The 16,174-nt window shown below is 38.0% G+C and overlaps 1 protein-coding gene across 1 annotated transcript; it reads left to right on the plus strand.

Annotated features, from left to right (window-relative positions):
• Positions 1 to 6,466, plus strand: atp5f1d (ATP synthase F1 subunit delta). The gene is made up of 5 exons (XM_017478179.3): positions 1 to 254; positions 1,254 to 1,407; positions 3,063 to 3,151; positions 6,066 to 6,206; positions 6,358 to 6,466. Exons 1-4 carry the CDS (start codon positions 132 to 134, stop codon positions 6,186 to 6,188), a joined length of 489 nt encoding a protein of 162 aa, XP_017333668.1. The 5' UTR covers positions 1 to 131; the 3' UTR covers positions 6,189 to 6,206; positions 6,358 to 6,466.
• The last annotated feature ends 9,708 nt before the right edge of the window (positions 6,467 to 16,174 follow it).

Raw genomic sequence — 16,174 nt, forward strand, 5'->3', positions numbered from 1 at the left:
TGGGTAACCCCACCGTGCCCTTGCGCTCTCGGCTGCTCATTGAATGACTGACTCCTCGCTCGGCTTGAGGATCTGTAGCCAAGTTATTTGTGCACTATAAAGTCGAGCTTTCTTCACAGTTAGAAGACAAAATGATGGCCGCGAAGTTTCTGCTTCGTCGTGCGGTTCCTGCACTTAAACAGGTTCGCTCTTACGCCGAGGCAGCCGCCGTTGGTTCTTCACAGATGTCCTTCACATTCGCTTCACCGAATGAGGTACAGACTCTCCGCCGCCTCGGCCTAACCTCACTCCACACACCACAAGAGTCGGTTACATTCCCCTATTCACATTACTCTGTAAAACATTGTAAATTACACACCACGTGCTTATGATTTCTATCTGTTTAAACTATGTCTGTCTGTGTGAACTGTGGTCGCGCGCTGTTATTAGTACGCTAGCTAGCATGGTTGCTAATCCCGTTATTAGCTTGAATTCTGAGTTTTATTTTGCTGATGTTATTTCAGTAATTGACATGCCTAGGTAGTCATTCTGTGCGTAATGTTATTACGCAATACAGATAAATTTTTAAGATTGTTTTAAATATATCTTTTAAACAGCTTCTATAAATGGTTTTTTTTTTTGGTTGTTTTAGCTTGCGTGCTGCTAGCTGAAAGTGCTTGAACTCGGTTAAGCCACATTAAGTAGACATTTTGTTACTCTACTAATTTATGAAATACAACTACTGTAAAGCAGTTTTATCCATTTTGACCATGTAATTTCATTTTAAAGTCCAAACTTAAGTTTACCATGGACATGCAGACAGTCAAGACAGATAGCTAGCTTTTAAGCTAACTTCAGTAAGCCGTCATTGACAGAACAGCGCTTCACCTTGACTTAACATTTAGCTGAAATAATCATACCTGCTGGGGTACATCCTCAGTGTGTGTGTATATATGTATGTGTGTGTGTGTGTGTGTGTGTGTGTGTGTGTGTGTGTTTATATTTATTTATTTATTTATATATATATATATATATATATATATATATATGTATATATATATATATATATATATATATATATATGTGTGTGTGTGTGTGTATATATATATATCTCTTTTGAAATTGTTTTGGTTAATAAGGAAACAAAGTTTTTGACATTCACAAAACTTCTCAAATTGGCCATAACATAGGGTGCAATTGCAATCATTTAACTCTGTATTGCATGTTTATGTTCTGTATTTGTATCTGTACATGTCTGATATGTATTTCTGCAGGTCTTCTTCAACGGAGCCAGTGTGAAACAGGTGGACGTCCCGACATTGACCGGCGCATTCGGTATCCTCCCAGCTCACGTCCCCACACTGCAGGTGCTGAGGCCTGGGGTGGTCACTGTCTTCAGTGAGGATGGTGGCTCTGCCAAATATTTTGGTAAGGTTACACAGCAGTGTTGGTTTAGACAGATTTCATCTCCTTGAGCTGATTTTGTGGTGATGTTTTCATTTGATGCACAAGTCTAAAAAGCTCTGAGGCTCAGCCGTAATAGTATTTGCAAGCCAGAATTCTGACTTTTTTTGCATGACGAAGGAAGAAAACTGTTAAAACCATTGTACAATCAAAACAAACCCATAAGCAACAGTGTACAAACAGAACAGTTTACTGTAGTCTCTCTAGATTTGTGGAAGTCACCGCATTTTGCCCCAAAAAGCTCATTTTTGTCAATGTTTAAAAGTTTGTTCCCCAGATTATAACTGCCACGATTCTGATAGGCCAGCTAAGTGTACAAAATACAGACTTAAATCCTGATGACAATAACACTTAATGTCTTAACAGTTAATGCATTTTTTTATTTTTAACTAAGGATCAGATGATGTACTGTGTACTACTACAGCAGCAGATCTGAAATCTAATATGTTGAGGGAGCAATTTCTTTTTGTGAGGTGCTGACATATTGAATATGCTGACTAATTATTTTATTAAATTATCAGAGGTGGCCAGATCAGTAGCCATGTCACCCATTTGCGTGTTCAGGATATAAATTGCTTTATTTATAGATGCCAGATGAACAAGCAAGTTTAACAACCAGAACACATAAAATAAATAAATAAATCTGGCTGACAGAATTATATTTTGTATGTGCATTAATGAGAATGCACTGAGGATGGACAATTTCCTCTTCAGAATTAGGAACACCTGAAAATGCTGACACAAGCGAGCTAAATAAAAAAGCTGTAAAAGCTGTATAAATCTCCTGCTGAGTCACCTCATGGTTAAACATGCAAAGAGAAAATAAAGACGCTAATCAAACACAAATAATATTTTGTGTGTGATGTGAGAAGAAAACACCACATTTCATAGCCAAAATGCTGGCCAGGGACTTGCTGACTTTAAATAAATAATTAATTAAACAAACAAATAATATATATATTTTCTTAATAAAGGGCACAAATGTAATGTGCTATATGATTATATAGTTCCTTAGTCTCTATAAATGCTTTTAAATAGTTTACTGGTTATAACATCACATTAGGTATAACTTTTTTTTTTTTTTTTTTTTTTTTTTTAAAACTCCTTGGCAACCAAAACATGGGAGTGGGCAGTATACTGGAGCTATCTTCTGATTTATCCACCCCGATTCACCCTGGATTTATTATACACAGATAAACAGCTCCAACAGTGTTTGTTCTGTGCTTTAAGGAAGAAGAAAATAGAAAATACTCTTTTCCAGAGATTGCAGAATTTAACAACCTGATTACTAGCTGATCCTGGCTGATAGCCCTATTAATAAAAGTAGCTGTGTACCTATTTTCCTTTATTAAAACTTTTGGACAGTTACACTTATTGTGCTTCCTGAGTAGTGGACCTGGACGACAGCTTGAAGTTAATGTTAATGAACTCTGTGACATTGAAAGTGTTTAGAGGTGCAGTTATATTTGTTTCTTTAAGCAGTAAAACTATTTATTTAAATCTGTTTCGCAGGCTGTAGGACAGAGATGGGTTGCCATATTCCATGAGTTAATCACATGATACTAGAAGTTAAGTCATAAGGATCCTGCAGTGAGGTTTGGTTGTGTTTTGTGTTGCAGTGAGCAGCGGTTCAGTCACTGTCAACGCCGACTCTTCAGTGCAGCTGCTTGCTGAGGAGGCTGTTCCTCTCGATAGACTGGATCTTTCTGTAAGAAACGCATCACATTGTTTTCTTTAAAGTTGTTGACACGCACAATACTTTCCACTAAAAAAAAAAATTGACGACAAAAAAACGCACCTGCACTTGTACTACTCAGGAATCCAGATTCTGCGAATGTTCAGATTAGATACTCTTTATATCCTAAACCCATCCAGCAGTGCTCCAGGATAACTTTTTTTCAGAAAGCCCATGAAACTTTGAGCCTGCTGACCCGAAGTGAAAACTGCCTGTCCCGAATACTACACTTCTAGGTTTTTTTTTTTTTTTTTTTTTTTTTTTAATTTTTAGTATGGCACAAATTTACATTATTATAAGGGCTATGTGGAGTTTAAATTAAGATGAGAGATTACTGTTATAAATTAGAACTGGACGATATGACAATATCGTATCATGGTACTTGAGGTCATTTCTACAATACTTGATGTGCATCATGATATATATAATTTAGCTGTCTGCAAAACATTAAAATGAACTGAGTTTGATGATACTTTTCTTTAATGCCTACAAAACAAGATTAAGTTTAAAAAAAAAAAAAATTATGAAATCAGCAGCATCCATTCAGTACCAATTAATTTGTAATTATTCAAAACTTTTTTTTTAAATTACATCACCATACTCACAATATCTCAGAGAAGTGTATTGTGTAATCACTTACCATGATGTTGATATTATATTGATGTTAAGTGTCAGTGTGTTTTTAAGGGATTGTTTCTTAATCCAAGTCTTTAGAAGTCAGGGGACTTTGAAGTCAAGTCTTGTTTGGTTTCTGAAGTTTCCTTGCTTAGTAATGTTTTGAAGCCGCAAATATAATTAACACATGCTGCATTTTGGCATTGTGCAGACTGCATTTAAATCTCACACTCTTGTCTCCAAATTTCCGTTTATAGTCAAATGCAGATTTACTAAATTAAATAGATAAATTGTAATTATATTATTATCCAGATCACCTTTAATGTCCAGAACCACCTTATACTTTTCAGAAAGTTAGACCTACTTTATGAGTTAATTCTTTTGTCTTTTAATATTTTTACAGTGATATTATATCAAACACACGAGTCAGTTTGAAAAACTTGATGCTGTTTGTGGTGAGTGTGTGTGATTTAGAAATGTGGATTAATGTTAAACTGAGACTATGCCCAGGGTTATACTTGCTCTTAACTCTTATGCAAGATGGCTGCTGCATGTATGGTGTGTTACTCTGTATATTGATTGTGCGCATCCAAAAAATGAACATGACTCATGCACGGAGTTAAACACCAGCGTAAACATGAGGGGAAGTATGTGAAGCAACATGCAGTACTATACGGATTAGATGATAGAAATATACTCTCCATGTCATGATGAGATTTGATGTTTTGTGGTTTGATGGCCTGATCTAGCATCTTGATGCTGATGTTTGTTAAATTCATAAGATACACATGATCATTGTTTACCTGGTTATGTAAAATAAACAGTGATCAAAGAAGACATTCTTGTCTGCCCCCTAGTGGACAGAGGTTGTAATCTTGTATATGTGTGAAAGGTGAACATAACCCTGGCTCCTTCCTTTGTTGTTGGTTACACAAACCTTATAGCACCAGTACAAAAGTAACTTAAAACATCACTCATGTCTTGGCCGATTGTCTACATTCAGACATTTTCATGCAAGTTAAACTATCACTGTAAATGTAACATGACTGATGTGCCATTTAAACTTGCTTAAATGGACTTGAAAGCTTTTTTGCCTTTTATTAATTTCCTCTGTTATGTGTATTATTCACATTGGACCCTTTTTAATGCAACCTTTTTCTGCCAGGCTCGTTCACTCTGCAGAAACGGATGACTTTTTATTCTTCCGAGTGATAGCAGTGCTCGGGGGTCTGTGTGCTTAATAAGGAAGGAAAGGTCAGTCCCTGTTAAAGTGCAGAGGATGTGTCAAATCCCCATTGGGAGACCTTTAACTCCCAGCAATATTTGGCCTTTGCAGCTGTGTAATCGCCACCATAACAAATGTCCCTCGCAGGAAAGAGGCCATGTTAATTTGCTTGACTGTTGAAGAGATGTCGCTCCCCACACAAATGCTACTGTGGGCTAACGGTTTATGTTTAAAGTCTTTAACCAAAAGAGACTCTCCAAACCTTTTTTTTTTTTTTTTTTTTTGGTAAAAACAAAAGGTAATGTGCAGGATGTTCTTTATTGCCACAGTGGCAGGAAGGAAGGTCAAGTTGATCTGTTACCTGGTGTACAGTAAAGTTATATTACTGACATAAATGTTAACTTTTAAACCAGGGTCTGGCCATCTGTTGAACATTAGTCATACAACACCAGTGTTAAGATCAGAGTTGGGAGTTTGTTATTGACTTGTTTTAAAGTTATAAGGTTATTTATAACTGGGTTATTTCATATTATCTTTTTGCTTAGGAAATGGATAATCATACCAGTCCAGTCAACGACTTTGTCTGCATAGATTTTAATTGTATACAATTATACCTGTATTGTCAGCATTGTTAAATCCACAGCATCAGTATTGATATTGGATTTTATAAACACATGCACTTGTTCTAGTATGTTAAGATATAATTCATAGAGACTGTGTGTTTTTTGTCTTATTAATTTCAAGAGAGAAAAAAGGCTGGTGAGAGAACTGTTTAAAGCTTCTGTAAGTTATAATAGGAACTAGCTTGTTTAATGAACTGTCCACAACATTAAACATGATTATAAATGTTTTAAAGTATGGTGTTGTGTTTTTTATTCATTTAAAAATTTTCCCCATGAATGGCAAATCACTGTGGTATCTAAGGAATAAACTGTTTTGGGACATGATATTATAGGATAATCCACTTCAGGATGGTCAGGGCTCCAACCACCCTAAAACAAACCTCTAATGTCTTTTTAAAGTTTATGTATGATGTTTCTCCTGCAGGCTGCTAAAGCTAATCTGGAGAAGGCCCAGTCCGAGTTGGTCAGCGCTTCAGACGAGGTCTCCAGGGCAGAAGCCCAGATCAGCTTGGAAGCCAATGAGGCCATCGTCAAAGCTTTGGAATAAAAAATTTTCGTCTTCATGGTATGTCTGTACAATGTTGAGTTATTCCATACTTATTGTAATCCTGTCATGAAGACATTATGTAGATCCAAAAATACTTTAGGCCCAATGTTTATTTATAATATTATGAATTTTTTGTAGAATTACTTACACTGTTGATCTTTGTCTCCAGGTCAGAAGTTGTTTGTCAATTCTCAAACCCAAGCAAAGTCAGTAACCGCAAATCAAGCCGATTGCTTTGTACAGTGGATGAATATACCAATAAATGTATTTGGAAATAATTCATTGTTTACTGGGTTATTTTTTAAAATTTTTTTTTTTTTTGGCCAAGAGTTTTTAAACTCTTGACATGCTTTCTGTTGTGTGTCCCTGACAACAGGGATTTTCAATTTTCAAAGGGACTCCTTTAACTGTAAAATAAATTCCACTGACAACCTTAGTACAGATTTATTTTATGAAAACACTTCAACTATTCAAATGGTAGGCTCATTGCTATTTTTTTTTTTCTTTAGTTATATTCTGGCTATTTACTTACTACACTTTTAATTCCTAAAGATCCAAAATGTTATTTGTAGACTGGCTTGTTTGAGATCTTGAGGTATAGATTGAACTCGTTCAATTCAAATGACCAGTCAAACTGAATTAATCATAAATATGAGCTTTTATAATGGTGGCTTGTGCTTTTGGACAACTGTAATAGATTAAAAACAATCACCGGCCTTGCTGAAGTGTGGTGGTCATGCAGAACCTTTGAGTGCCAAACGGGGGCAGTACTGTTCTATAGAAATCCCCCTCCTGTACATAGGCGAACCCCTGTGGCACCTAATAAACTGACATGTACACAACTACACTACCCGTAGTGTAGGTGTAATTTTAACATGGTGGTTTTTGTTTTTTTTTGTTTTGTTTTTTTTTCCTCCACAACTGTCATCTTAATATCTTAATACAGTAGTGGTCATTTAAAAGATTTAATTTGTCCCAAAAGTATAGAAATGTTGAATGTGCATGGTCTTACATTTCAGGGAACAGGCATTCTTACTCTGGTATTATTTGATTATTGCCCGACCCCTTTATTAAATTGAATCAGCTTTAAAAACATTACATTTTTCTGGTTAACACAGGGGCATAAAGTTGACAACTTGGCTATAGAGTTAGCAGAATGCAGTGACCTGGCAATTTGTGTGGGAATAAAATAAAAATTAAGCTATATTTAGTAGTGCCTGGACAACAGCAAATGCACTTAGTGGTTAAAATTTATGTCTTCTAGTGACTCAAAGTCTAGCTCCTGTTCATGAGTTATTTTAACTGTTTTTAAATGTGGAATGTCTAAATAAATTCCTTCTGAAATTACACATGAAATTAAAATAATTATTATATTTAACTTAATAGCTGACACCCTGTTAATAGTTCTGTGTTTTATTTAATCTGTTAGCGGTGCCAGTGTTTCTGTCCAGTGAAGTGGGAATTCTTATCATTTGATGGTCTGAGATTTTCTTAAATGCAGGTTGTCTTCACAGAGCTGTGATCATGTGCTGACGAGTTTTTGAAGACAATCACAAGGTCTTTTATGAGCGTTAGATGTCTGTTACGGCTGCATGCTCTCACTTGCTCTCGTTCCTCACTGAATCAGGAGGGATTACCACAGGCCATAGTGTTCCGATGAGATTCTGATCAACTATAACGAACGTTAAATACTTACATAATGAACGTCTACATAATAAATTGTTTTAAGGCTGTTAGATTTAGAATTAAGTTTGAAGTGCAAACATTGCAGTTAATCAGAGGGAGCTGGGTTATGAATGAGCCTTGTGTACATGGTTTGGTGTGTTTCTTTAATCAGTAATGGGGGAGATCTAGGAAACCCAGTGTCTAGCCACATCATTGCTTCATTATTGAAACATCTAAATATTTTCCTTCACTCATTTCTGTAAAAGAGCACCTTGTGCAAACTCCCTTGATCAGATTTCTGTGATTTTGAGGAGTTCTATAGCTGGTTGGAATGTTCATGAATTAAACTGTTAATAAAATTCAGGCTAAAGAATTTAAAAAAAAAAAAAAAAAGATAAGACATACCCTTGTACTAGCATAGTGGTTAAGGTTCTGAGCTAGTGATTATAAAATTGAGTTCAAAGCCCAGGACTACTGTTGTGCCCTTGAGCAAGGGCCTTAACCCTCAACTGCTCGGATGTATACTTGGATTGTAGCCTGTCTCTGATCAAAGCTGTTTTGAATAAAAATGTTTTCAGGATAAAGATCGGAACTTTTGTTTCTGTGCTAAATATTCTTTACTTGTAACAAAATGTTCTGTTAGTCCCTTCACTACTTTAAAATAAATAAATTATATTAAATTGTTGATTTTTAAAGTTTCTTTAAAATAATGCGTACATATATTTTCTATAACATAGACCTGAATTAAATTCTAACCTCGAAATAGTTTAGGCTTGGGATTTAGGTTTGTTTTTTGAGGTTTGCTCAAAAACAGCATAGCATGCAGCATGTCTTTAATAGGTTCTTGTGGAGGACAGTTGAGAGGTTTCTGGGTAAAGTGTTGCTCTTTTTGTGCATGGTCTGTCAGGAGGCAGGCTGTGAACTCTCGGCTAGCTGTGAGATACTGCACGCTGGCTGGGTGTGGGCGGTACGGGAGAAGGCACGCTGCTGTTTAGAGGTTGCCCTTTTATGCTGATAGTGCAGAGTTTCTGCAGGGTTCAGTCCTACGTCTGGTCCTGACACTAAGCTGCAATATACGTCTATATCAAGTGCACTACAAACCTAAATGCCCCGTGGCTGCCTGTTAAAGCACCTAGGAAATGCCACATTCTGAGCAGTCCACTTTCATCTCCTCATCTATGACCATGCCACGTTTGCTACTGACTGATGTTCCCTCTTGTTCTCTATATGTATTTTGGGATTTATGTAGAGCAATGTGAACCACAACACCGCCTCTTCTGTGTCATCGAAAGCAAGGTGTAAAAATAGAATGTTGGTCAAGTGTTTCAGAGAAAGCTGCAAGTCTTCCTTCCACATCTAGACACATTTTAATCAGCTTGGTCTTCTAAGTAAAAGTGCCTATCTTTTGGTGTGTGTGTGTCTTTACCCTTCTAATTATTTTATAGCTCTGTCATAGATGGCATGCTTCCATGTCTTTGAAACCTTAGCTGGAAGGTGATCTGTCATAAAGCCAAACTTTAGAGACACACACACACACAGACAGGTTATTCGTTTGTGCAAATTGACCTTAATTGAGGGAGAAATTATAATTCAGGTGAATCCCCAAGGGTATGTTGATTTACAGCTTCATCTCCCTGATAATGATCTAGTTGAAGCATTATGTATAAAGGCCACGCTCTGATGGCAATGTAGTGAAAACTTGAATGGCTGTGTATGGATTTTTATGGTGTAAGATGAACTCCACTGAGCACTTTATGGCATGTAAATGGGTGCTCAGGGCCTGGGTGTGCTTGTGCTAGGAGGTTTTGCTCTTGGGCCCCTGACTCTGCCTTGGCAGTTAACAATGGGAAGTCTGTGGCAATCCCACATTCCAGAGAGCAAAGTGTCACATTCCAGCAAAGTGAGGTGGGGAGATCAGTGAGGTGGCACAGAGGGGGTGAGGCTGTGGGCATGGGGGTCTGAGCCAAAACAACACCCACTCACCCACCACTTACCACAGCACGGATACTCTCAGCCTGAGGTCACATGACTATAAACTATGGCGTGATGGGACTAGCAATTTTAGGTTAGAGAATGTTTTTGGAACATTACCGTCGTAAGCTAGTTACCTTATTTGGATAGTAAAGGCATCCTGCTATGTGTCCTCTAGAATAGGGAACCCTTTGTTTTAGGGTTTTCAGTGCAATCTTTGATTCCCAGAGGGGCAAACCAAATAATCCTTTGGGGTGCTACATGGTACTTTTTTCCAATGAGTGTAGTCCAAGATGTTTTCTGGATGATTTAAAAACATGCACTTTAAAAAAAAAAAAAGTTTCTCAAAAATTCTTTGAATGGTTAAAGGTTCTCTTAAACCTTTTCAGAAAGTAAAATCCTTTTAAACAGAACTGTAGTTACCACAGTGTGATAAAGCTGCTCATACAATGTCGTTGCAATACTGGAATGTTAACATTTACACACAGGAAACCTTTTATTATCTAAACCTTTCAGAACATCACTCATAACCTTTCGGAACAAAGCAATATTTTTTGTTTGTAATGGGATAGCCCAACCTTCTCAGACCCATTAACTACATTACTCAATATTCTGATAACATTCCTCACTGGGGAAACCTGAAGTTAGTAAGTTCATCATGTGGTCATTATACAAACAGAAAAAACACAACATGATAAACAGCTAACTGTTTTCTTTTGTTTTGTTTATGCTGTGGGATTTTTTTTTAGGAGTGTGGATTTGGCATATTATTGGGGTGGGGTTCCAAGAATTAAATGAATCCCCACCCTAAATCCCACAACGCACCCAACCCACAGTGTAAGACGATATAAAAGCAAAATGAAACCTGAGGCAAATTCCCACACCTGAGAGGTTTAGAGTCATTAATACACAGACATGCCTTTAACTCTTGTAGCAAAACACCATATTCTCTGTATTGAGGGACAGGGACAATTGATGCCACCCCATTGCCTTTGTTTTTATTCCTGTCAGTCTTGACTTCTTCCTTCTCTTCATCATTGAATCCTGAGTAAGCTGGCCTACTTGAAGATTGCACCAATTTTCCCTCGAGTGCAGCTCTCTTTCTTGTGTACGTTTTTCCTCCAGAAGTAGCCAAGCTCGTCAGCCCTGCAGCGAGTACATTATCACATGTGGACTATTACACCATGGAAAACTTGCTTGAAAGGGACCCATATTTGCCATTAAAGAAAGGAAAAGTGGAAGGACAGTAATGCCCTGTATCTATATTAAACTAGAGTTGGCGAAGTGTGTTTAAGTGGGAAGTGAATAGTTTTTGGTATGAGTCACTTTCCCTGTCTCTACCCCTGTTGTAACTGAGGCTAAAGGCTATTAGTTGCTCTACTTTCCTAATCACACATCTCTGTGCTGCAGCTCTTGGAAAATATGCCATCAAGCTAGTTTCCATCCTGCACAGCCCAGACGTGCTACATTTGTTCCTCTCTTGACGCGCTTGCACTAGTTTGGACAAGATCTGGATTACACTGCAAATGAGTGACACCTTTTAGTTCAGGGAGGGCAACATTGTTAAGCACAGCCAGGGTTATTGATCAAACTCAGCTGGCTGCTTGGTGTTACATTCTTGCAAGGTTGCAGGAAAGAATAAGTGGCCACTGACATTTACGGGGGACCCAGTGACAGCAAACCTTGATGACGTCCGAACTGATAGCTGATCTCTTTTTAGTGCAGGGAGGGGCATGCCGTGAGTCAAACCATCGGTCACCCAAAGTGCTGTGGCCTGACTGCTTGTCCTTTAGCAATGTATGCTGTGATTACCGTGCTTCACATCGAGTAGGTCAGCATTAAATATGGACCGATTGCACTATGCTCTTTACAAAAAGACAAGAATGCTCATCAAGAGAAATCTGTCAGTAATGCCTGAGTGTTCTACACAATGCTTGTAAAAGGAATACCAATGAGTCTTTAGAGGGAATTTATATGGCATCTATATGCAGCTTTTGCACTCTCTCAGCAGCTCCAGAATGCAGATCAGGTGGTCAGAAGGATCTCAAATAGATCCCACCCAGAATTCTAGGAGCTGGTAGAACATTGCATGTAGTGTGTAATGGGTCATCGGAGGTTGTGTAATGTTGCGTCAATAAAGAAGGAAGTTGGGAGGGGAATTGCAGCTATCAAGCTTCAGCGAATGTTGCAATAACACTTAACGACAGACACTTGATGCATGTCATCGAGAGTCAAGAGTCATGATAAGAAGGGAACAAATTACAATCCAGCTGGATTACATTAGCACTGCATAGCACCACATTATAAACATGGCTTGGGCAAGTTAACATCAGATCAGGTCAACAAGACTTTAAAAATAGACACATCACACTAATTATCTCCGAAGCTCTGGACCTGTTGATGCCTGAGTCGAATAACATGACTGGTAATGATATACCACCTGGACTAAAAAGAGCTTGGCTAATGCTGAAAATGCATAGAGGTGAAAGGTCACTCTGTTAACAATGGAAATCACCCTTGCTGTAGTAGTGGAGGACTCTAATGTGGCTCATGAGTTCAGCAGTGACATTTGGTAACAGCGCTCTTGCTAGAACTGAAACTGTTCTGACTGGTTGAAGCGTGAGAACATGACAGCAGCAATACTGCATGTTCTCATGATCTGTCCAGTGGGCCTGAGTCACAGCTATTATGTTACATGATTTTCTAGAATGAAAGACCAGACTAGGTCTTGAAACCCACTTGTTTTAATGAAAGTTTGCTGGTCAATGCTATCAATACTATACAGACAGGATATGGTATGTCAACAGTCAAGACACCATTTTCCATCCTGTTTATCCTATACAGGGCCATGGGGGAGCCCGGAGCCTATCCCAGGGAACTCAGGGCACAAGGCAGGAGACACTCTGTGTGGGGTGCCAAATCCATTGCAGGACACAATGGCACACATGCACACAATTTCAAATTGCCAATCAGCCTACAACACATGTCTTTAAACTGGAGGAGGAAACTCGACTACTCTGAGGAAACCCACAGTGCATGGGGAAAACATGCAAACTCTGCGCACAGAGGGCGGAGACAGGATTTGAACTAGGGCTGGGTAAAAATATCGATTCTCTAATTTTAATCGATCTTCAATTTAATGAAACGATATCGATAAGGGAAATGCCCGAATCAATTCTTAATGCGTGCTTTACTTGAGAGGATGTGAATATTATCTGCAGTTCGTCTCTTGTCCTGAACATGTTGCCATTTTTCATGTTTTGAATTTTGAAAATGGTTTTATTTCTTAAACATGTTTCAAGTTGTTGCACATTTACAGTGTTTTTGTTTTTATTTTTTTACAATAATGTGAATTGTGCAGTTTGTGCTTACCCTGTGTGCACTGTATGCACATATTTGTGATTTCTTGTTACAATGTTTGTTACTCAAAGTAAAAGTAAAAAGTAATTACACATAATTGTGTGGGCCTTATTGTTAATGTAAACGTTTATTTCAGTAATATAGCTAAGTAGGAGGGTTTCAGTTACCAGCATTTATATTAAAATATGGATTCCATGTCTGCAAAACTAACATTTTAAATGAAATATTGATAACTAATCAATATTGAATCGATATTGAAATCGAATCAATATAAATACGAATCGAATAGCCAAATTGGTCACAATACCCAGCCCTAATTTGAACCCCTAACCCCAGAGGTGTGAAGCAACCACTAAGCCACCATGCCCCCTACACCCCAGCACCATTTTATCAGAAACAAACTTAAGAGCAAGTTTACAGTAAAAAAAGTTTACATGTAGAATAATTGTTTCTTTGAGATCCTAGATCCTAGTTACAGAGTGATAGTGTAAAATCATCAACACTACTTAACCACTATTTAGATATTACTCTACCCATCAGGTTAATACAAGCTTTTCTATCTTTTATCCTCTTTATAAATCATCTTTATTGCCTTGTGCTTCAGCAACAGGAATTTGTTGTAGTGTAGGCGTTAACATTAAGGGCTTTTTCACACCTATGTGGCCAAGTGTGATGCCTGTTTCTGAACACAGGCACAGTCCTGAAAACTGATCTCTAGTCCACCTGGGGGTCACTTGAAGTGTACTTTTACGTGAACTTGGGTGCAGGGTTACACTATGTGTGAAACGATCGAGTATCGCGATACTGTTTCAAGTTTCACAATGGTGGGTAAAAGACATGTGGTCTACAGCAGAAAAGAAATCTCTAGAAATATGGAATTAAGAAGGCTTTTAAATGCAGGTGACTCTGTATATTTCTGTATAAGCTAGCAATTTTGGTTTTTGATTTTTTTTGTAATCATTCAATTAAATAAATATTAAGTCAAATTACAGAATCAAACCTATTGATTTACATTTCGCAAAAATTAGAACTGCCTCACAGTTCCAGGGTCTCTGGGTTTCTTCCCACTTCCCAAAAACATGCCAGTAGGAGGATTTAACTGCCCCTACGTGTGTGTGTGTGAGTGTGTGTGTGTGTGTGTGTGTGTGTGTGTGTGTGTGTGTGTGTGTGTGTGTGTGTGTGTGTGTGTGTGTGTGTGTGTGTGTGTGTGCGTGTATCTCTCCCTGTGCTGAACTGGCAACCTATACAGGGTGTATTCCCTCATTGCACTCAGTGTTCCTGGGAAAGCTCTAGATCCACCACAGCTGTAACCAAGATAAAGTGGTTACTGAAGATGAATGAATGAATGAATACACATGGTACAAAAATGATGCGTAAAATTACACAATTAAGTCACAGTTCAGAAGGAATTCATATATGTGCCCAGAATCCATCATGAATACAGACCCCAGTTTTTGAGTCAAGTGTCAAAACGGCCTTTAAAAAAGGAAGCACAAGACAACTTCTACTCTCATTATACAGTAATACAAAAGCAACATGAACATGTATTTAAACTGCCAGTCTGACTGTATTACCACTTGGATTGACTTTGTTAAAGGTTTACAATAGCCTGTATGTGCAGATAATAGGTCAGAGGTTATCGAACAGTGCTGCTGGCTGTAGGCCAGAGTAGCTCGTACATCAAATCCTCTTGCTATGCAGACATGAAAATAATTTATAACTCCACTCCTGCAGGTTGCTTACTCAAGAAGCAGCTATCATGGTCCAGTGCATATCGCTATTTTAAGTGTCTGAGTGGACTGTCCATTACAGTGATCAATTTGGTGCATGCTGAGAAGAGGGCATCAGTGAAATGTCAGGGTGGCGCAGGGCCTCTTGGACACAGCCGCTCTGTGTAGCTCACATTCTGATTAAATTAGCCGAACGTAGGATGGTCGTAATACAAGGTGACCCAGGATTAGCAAGGAAGTGTGTGTGTGTGTGTGGGTAAATGTGTGTGGGCAGGTGAGTGGGTGGCGGATAACGAGTGCATCTCGAGAGCAAATACTGCAGACTAACCAGTATTTCTAAACTGAAAAAGAGCCTTGTATTAGGATTTCCAGTAAGGCAGCAGTGCTGTAATGACATAAAAAGTTATTTTTATTGTCTATTGTCCCAAAAGTCTGGGAAAAAATTGGTGAAACCGGCAAATATCAGTAATGAGTGTTTTAGCAATTTAAAAGTCTTTTGTGTTTGTGAAGTCAGCTGGTACAATGACAAAGCATTACACTTTCAGCCACAGCAAGCACAAAAATATACTGATTTATAACTTTGACTCACAATTACTCTGCATTTTAAATCTGTTTCTAATTTAACTTCAGTATTGCATTGGTCTGTATTTAATCCCCATCATTACCTTTTTCTAGTCTGATATACATTCAACACTGGTTCCAGAAAGAAAAAAATCTGTATAAAGGCTACATTCCAACACCATTCATCAGCCTTATGTATTAACCTCCTATTCAGGAGCTTGTAAACCACAATCCTTGGCTTGATGCAGATGTTCCCTTATACGATTGTTTATAATTCAAGGAAATATCATGAAAAAAAACAAAAAAAAAACAGTGGTGGGCTGACAGATATGTGGGCTGTCAAATTTCTTTGACTTGAAGCAGGCTGGAAGAATTACTTTGATAGATAGGAATGCTGTTCCCCCACATGTGAACGTACGCCCATGCACGGCCTACACGTTTCAAAGAAAAGCAAAGTTCACAGGTTTGAAACGTACCGCTTGAATATGTTTATCATTTGAATACCTTATCACATCTATTCGGCAAGGTTAAAACGGAATTGCGTTTAATAAAATAAAACAAGTATTATGGATGTAACCAAATAAAAGTGCATTATTTAGACTGAAGAGTGTGTGCAAAATGAATAGGAGGTGCACTAATCTGTGTGGAGCCCCCCCCCCCCTTCCCACAGGGCATCTGGTGGAGACATCAGTGTGCATC

This window comes from Ictalurus punctatus, chromosome 10 (genome assembly GCF_001660625.3).
Source record: "Ictalurus punctatus breed USDA103 chromosome 10, Coco_2.0, whole genome shotgun sequence".
NCBI lineage: Eukaryota > Metazoa > Chordata > Actinopteri > Siluriformes > Ictaluridae > Ictalurus > Ictalurus punctatus.

Bases quoted from the DNA above. Each gene is read 5' to 3' on its own strand.
- atp5f1d (XM_017478179.3), top strand. From the start codon at position 132: ATGATGGCCGCGAAGTTTCTGCTTCGTCGTGCGGTTCCTGCACTTAAA. The intron at 1,408-3,062 runs GTAAGGTTACAC...TTTGTGTTGCAG, and splicing joins TGGCTCTGCCAAATATTTTG to TGAGCAGCGGTTCAGTCACT. The intron at 3,152-6,065 runs GTAAGAAACGCA...TTTCTCCTGCAG, and splicing joins TCGATAGACTGGATCTTTCT to GCTGCTAAAGCTAATCTGGA.